At 43.6% G+C, this 5900-nt stretch overlaps 1 protein-coding gene across 2 annotated transcripts in view; it reads right to left on the bottom strand.

Annotated features, from left to right (window-relative positions):
- The window catches only part of mtif2 (mitochondrial translational initiation factor 2), a 7849-nt gene extending 2979 nt beyond the window's left edge, over nt 1–4870 (bottom strand). The window contains exons 1-9 of one of the 2 annotated variants that reach the window (XM_023430454.2): nt 4712–4870; nt 3976–4136; nt 3770–3893; nt 3476–3647; nt 3190–3350; nt 2520–2696; nt 1614–1753; nt 1395–1519; nt 959–1163 (exon numbers count right to left, since the gene is read on the bottom strand). In XM_023430454.2, the coding sequence (XP_023286222.1) occupies nt 959–1163; nt 1395–1519; nt 1614–1753; nt 2520–2696; nt 3190–3350; nt 3476–3647; nt 3770–3893; nt 3976–4134 (1263 nt within the window). In that variant the 5' untranslated portion in view covers nt 4135–4136; nt 4712–4870. Of the gene's footprint in view, nt 1–958; nt 1164–1394; nt 1520–1613; nt 1754–2519; nt 2697–3189; nt 3351–3475; nt 3648–3769; nt 3894–3975; nt 4137–4633 lie in introns of both variants that reach the window. The other variant, XM_087169656.1, reaches the window with a different exon arrangement.
- Nucleotides 4871–5900: the final 1030 nt, after the last annotated feature.

Raw genomic sequence — 5900 nt, 5'->3', positions numbered from 1 at the left:
CGGTCTCCGCTGAGACAGAGGAGAGGAGAAGCTACTAGCCCTCTCTCGCTGTCACTTCTAGTCGCGTTGCTCTCCTCCCCAGTAATGTTAAATTTAGCACAGAAAAAAACATAATAGTGGTAATTTAAATAGCGGTTCATGGGATTTATTAACCCTCAGGGGTCCTTCTGTCCTTTTTTGGACATTTTCTTCACTTTTCTTTTTTGATTTGCTGATCATTTTGGCTGTGTTACAGCTGAAGGGATGGATTTCTGCAAGAAAGTGTCTTTTTTGACATATTTTTAAAATCTAATGTCAGTTACTGTTACAGGTCTATTATACACTGGTAACACATTTTGTCTCCTCTGGGGTTCCTCGCGTCCAAACAAGGACACACAAAGAAAATGATATAAAATCATCATATATCAATATATATATCAATTTTTTCTGCTTTTTTTGCATAAATCTCTTAAACCACTTCAGTTCTGCTCAAACCTACCAAATGTTTATTAGTTTTCAGGATTTTAACCCTTTAAATGCCAGTTTGTAGACATGTTGCCTCTTGTTTTATTAAAAAAAACAAGACAGAATATGAGATATTTCCCACATAATACATGATGGAGGGATGTGACATTGTTTTATATCAGAGTCTTTTATATCAAGACATTTCTCAAAACCAGAATATGATCAGGGTGACTTTTGAACACTGGAAATAAATCATGTACTCATCCCGGCAGTAGCCCCCGTGGCACTCAAAATTTCCCTGGAATTTTCTAGTTATTATTATTGTTATTATTTTTAATTATCATTTCATATTGTTTTCTTTGTTGTTTTGTTTTCTTTAGTTGTGGCAGGTTTCTGTAAAGATCCACGGCTCCCTCAGTCTGGGAACTCAGCTGAGACAGAAGCCGACAGGTGAGTTTGTACTTTAACAGAACAGTTCTGAGGTCAGAGGTCAGGGGTTGTGGTTTGTTCTCACCTCAGACTCCACCTCCAGGATGACCTCTCCAGCAGACGGCAGCTCCTTCCAGCCGACCACCTCCACCGCGGAGCTCGGCCCTGCCTCATTCACCGCCCGCCCGTTCTCGTCGAAAAGGAGACGAACTTTGGCCCAACTCTTTCCCGCCACCAAGACACAGCCTCGCCTCAGCATCCCCCGCTGGACGATGGCCGTGGTCACAGGACTGAGGAGACATGACGCTCAGTCACATGGAGAGCATGTTGTCACGCATGTTTGTTAATGTTGTGAATTTGACATTAAAGTTTGAACTGATTTAAAAAGATTCAGTGAAAAATATTATAATATTTAATTATTATATTAATTACATTATAATAATTAGTTAGTCTGGTTCTCTGAGAGTCCTGATGACCTCACAGAGACAGGAAGTGATGACTTCACAGAGATCTGGTCTCACCCTTTGCCTTTGTCGGTTCGACTCTCGATGATGATTCCCTCCGTGAAGCCGCTCGGCTCCGCCTTCAGCTCCAGAACCTCCGCCAGTGCCACCGTGGCCTCGGCCAGAGCCAGCAGGTTGTCGCCCTGACAACAAAACGACATCATCACTTCACTTTATAATGTGGTACTGATCCTGGGTGAGCAGAAGAACTCGTAGACACTCATTAACAGTTGTGACCTTCAGAGCAGAGACGTGGATCGTCTGGACGTCTCCTCCAAACTCCTCACAAATGACGTTATGAGCAAGCAGCTCCCGTTTGACTCTCTGAGGGTCAGCCTGAGGCTTATCGCACTTATTCACTGCCACAATTATCGGGACTGAAACACAGTAGAAACAGATTAGAAACAGAACAGTCACAGATTACAAACACACAACAGAAACTGTAGAAACAACAGAAACACAGTAGAAACAGAGTAGAAACACACAACAGAAACCATAGAAACAGAGTAGAGACACACAACAGAAACCATAGAAACAGAGTAGAGACACACAACAGAAACTGTAGAAACAACAGTAAAAACACACAAGAAACACAGTAGAAACACACAATAGAAACACAGTAGAAACACACAACAGAAACAGATTAGAAACAGAGTAGAGACACACAACAGAAACAGAGTAGAAACACACAACAGAAACAGATTAGAAACAGAGTAGAGACACACAACAGAAACAGATTAGAAACAGAGTAGAGACACACAACAGAAACAGATTAGAAACAGAGTAGAAACACACAACAGAAACAGATTAGAAACAGAGTAGAAACAACAGAAACAGATTAGAAACAGAGTAGAGACACACAACAGAAACAGATTAGAAACACAGTAGAGACACACAACAGAAACAGATTAGAAACAGAGTAGAGACACACAACAGAAACAGATTAGAAACACAGTAGAGACACACAACAGAAACAGATTAGAAACAGAGTAGAAACACACAACAGAAACAGATTAGAAACAGAGTAGAGACACACAACAGAAACAGATTAGAAACAGAGTAGAAACAACAGAAACACAGTAGAAACCCTCATGTTTTCATCCTTTCCGGCCCTGGGCTGTGACTGACAGGTGGACCTCCTACCTTTGGCTCTCCTGGCGTGCTGGATGGACTCGACTGTCTGGTTCATAACGCCGTCGTCGGCCGCCACCACCAGGACAACGATGTCGGTGGCGTTGGCTCCGCGGGCTCTCATGGCGGAGAAGGCGGCGTGACCTGGAGTGTCCAGGAAGGTGATTTTCTCACCTGTAGGCAACTGGACTGGAAGTAAAAACCCACGTCAGACCAGTTTGTGTTTTTATCGTCAACATTCAACAACAACCACGTGATGATCAGAGTCGTTCCTCCTGGAGCTCAGGTGTGGACATGAAGGAGCACCGTCATGACGACACAGTTCCTTCCACTGAGACACTCACTGAAAACACTGAATATTAAACAGCATCATTCTTTAATTATTCAAATCTTCAGTTTCACCAACATGAATCAAGAAAATGATCAACTGATTATTTGATGATAAACTCACTGATTCTACTTTGCTGTTTCATCAATTCGTTGTCAACAAATAATTTCATCTTTAGTGTTTGATCTTCCCTTTCTCTCTTTCCTCGTCATCAAACAGTAGGTGAGCGTATCACCAGGTGAGTGTCTGCAGGTGAACCTGTCACCAGGTGAGTGTCTGCAGGTGAACCTGCCACCAGGTGAGTGTCTGCAGGTGAACCTGCCACCAGGTGAGTGTCTGCAGGTGAGAGTTTACCCAGAAAGGCTCCGATGTGCTGTGTGATCCCTCCGGCCTCAGTGGAGACGATCTGGCTCTTCCTCAGACTGTCCAGCAGGGTGGTCTTACCGTGGTCCACATGACCCATGATGGTGACCACCGGAGGGCGGGACACCAGGCTGGACGGGTCTGCTGGAGGTCTGAGGGTCAGAGGTCAGAGGTCAGAGTGAACTTTTCTCAAGTCAAACATCAAAAAGAAGGAACATGTTCCGATTGGCTGGTTTGTAACTGAGCAGCGAGTCAGGTGACTTCCTGTCCCTGTTACCTGGGGTGGGCGTCCCTGTTGATTCTCTGTTTGCTCTCGCTCAGTTTGGCCCATTTGAACTTCATCCCTGATCGAGTCACTACCTCCTTAATCCACCTCTCCTCCAGAACCGAGTCAGGATCCAGATAATCTGGATCCACCGAGGTGTTGAGCAGAGCCTCCAACACGTGATCTGAAATACAAAACAACTTTATTGATCCAGCTCGCACAGGCAGATCAGGATGTCTGTCTGGTCCTGTCAGACTCAGGTCCTGGACCGGGTTTTAGACTCTTTGGGTCTCTGCTGGTTCGTACCGTAGTCTTTCTTCATGGCCTCGGCGAGAGCCGCCACCGTCATCCTCTGTGTGATCTCCACTTCCTGTTTCTCCACTTTGGGTTTGACCTTCTGGAATTTCTGGCCTTTCGCCTGACCTTTGACCTGCAGACATGTCATGACATCAGAGACCAGCTGGACACAGACAGGTGTTTTCTATTGGCTGTCAACAGACAGTCAGACTCACCTGTTTGGAAGCATACTTCCTGTTCTGTTGACAGGTGAGCGGGCGGGCAGAGCTCCGGGTAGGACAGAGGAGGGGCAGAGACAGGTAGCTGCTGAGCAGAACTGGGTCGGCATGGACAAGCCGCCGAGCCACCCGCATCACTGATGACATCACAATCATATCTGCAGAGAGACAGACAGGTGAGTGGAGAGACAGACAGGACCGGAGTTTATTTCGCAGTAGAACTCTGACATCACTGGGGACAGACAATCTAAACCAGGTCCCACATCAGGACTGTCCAGGACTGTAGGGACCGGGTCTGCTGGTGCGTTCAAGGACGGACCAAGATCTGATATTTAACAACACTGAGAAACTCGCTTTAAAACATCAAACCCACAAAACAATATAACATAGCCTGTTAAATATAATAAAATATAATATAATATAACAATGTAATATCATATAAAATAACATAATATGAATAATGACTCCAGTGTGTTCAGTCTCAGTCTGTGACCTGCTGTCAGGCACCAACACCAGGCGCCATTTTAACACAGGTTATTAAAGTTCGGATCCGGTTCTGACCAAGACAGACTGAAGGATTAAAGTTGTTAGTGGATTCTATCGAGGCCGAATCTTCCAGAGCAACCTCAGGTCCAGTTTGTTCAGGTGTTCTGACCTGGAGTCCGGTTCATGACGGATCAACAGTGACGCGGGTCCAGGTGGACTGTAGTCCTGGTTCCGACTGTTATCTCACCTGTCAGATGTGTGTTTCTGTGTTTCTTCTCTCAGCTCATCCTAATATAAACACTTCACCGTGAGACCAGTCTGACACTGGGAGCCGCCATGACAGCCCGCGAACACACCGGGAGAAGCCGCTGCCGCCTCCTGGTGGCGCGGGGCGGAACTTCTTCTGCTTTGGCTCTGGCGGTGGTCGGTCTGTTTTCAGTGTGGAACAGGAACCGGAAGACTGAAACATGACGAGGACACACGTCATTGATTTACTTCATGTAAATATGACGTTGATACTCACCTTATAGAAAAGCGATTACAGCCTAAACTATCAGGATTCTACGTAACTGGAGACAAAACCTTTATTTGTACTTCATGTAAATCATAAAAACCTAAAATATAAAAACGTCTCATTGCTGGTCTGGTCTGTCCAGACCAATATGGCGGCGACGGTGACGTACGATCCAGCGGCCAGTGTTAGTCTATGGACTTTATTTTTTACTTAGTTACTTTCCATTCCAATTTTAAAATATTAATATAATTTTTTCTTAAATATATTTTTACTGAACCACTTTCAGTCTGGATTTGATTGTGTTAAACACATTGAATGTGTGTAAGTTTATACATTTGTTGTTTGTCTTTGTTTATTATGTTGGGCTACTTCTTTTGCACCGTATTCTGTCTATCTAATGTAATTGTTAAATAAATAAATAAACTTCCACCATTTTACAAACTAAATGTGATGACCAACTACACAACAGGCCTCCACCAGATACAACTAGAGGCCAAATAACACGTCATCAGAGCATTTATTTTAACTATAAAGCACATTCAGGACTAAAGTGAGGATCAGTTTTTCTTTCTTGTTCGTCAGAGTTGAAATCACCTGTAGATTCACCATCTACGTTTAATTCTTCCTGTTTCTAACCAGCTCTTCTCCAGTCTTTACCATGGATGTGATCTTTAAGACAAATTAAAACAAGTACATACAAAACAAGTATATGAAGTCTTATTTGTTATATTTACATATGTAATCGGTTCATATTATATTGTTATATTATTTATCTTTTTTAAGTATTTGATATTGTCACTTTGCAGTTTTCCTTTCTTTGTACTGTCCCTTTGCTGCTGTAATATTTCCCCACTGTGGGACTAATAACGGAATATCTTATTTTCTCACTGTGATCGGCCTTAGTACAAGAGAAAAAACAGTG

Source organism: Seriola lalandi, unplaced genomic scaffold (assembly GCF_002814215.2).
Source record: "Seriola lalandi dorsalis isolate HSWRI2012SDOR001 ecotype SW California unplaced genomic scaffold, Sedor1 jcf7180002054905, whole genome shotgun sequence".
Lineage (NCBI taxonomy): Eukaryota > Metazoa > Chordata > Actinopteri > Carangiformes > Carangidae > Seriola > Seriola lalandi.
This window is presented reverse-complemented; position numbering and strand designations above follow the sequence as displayed.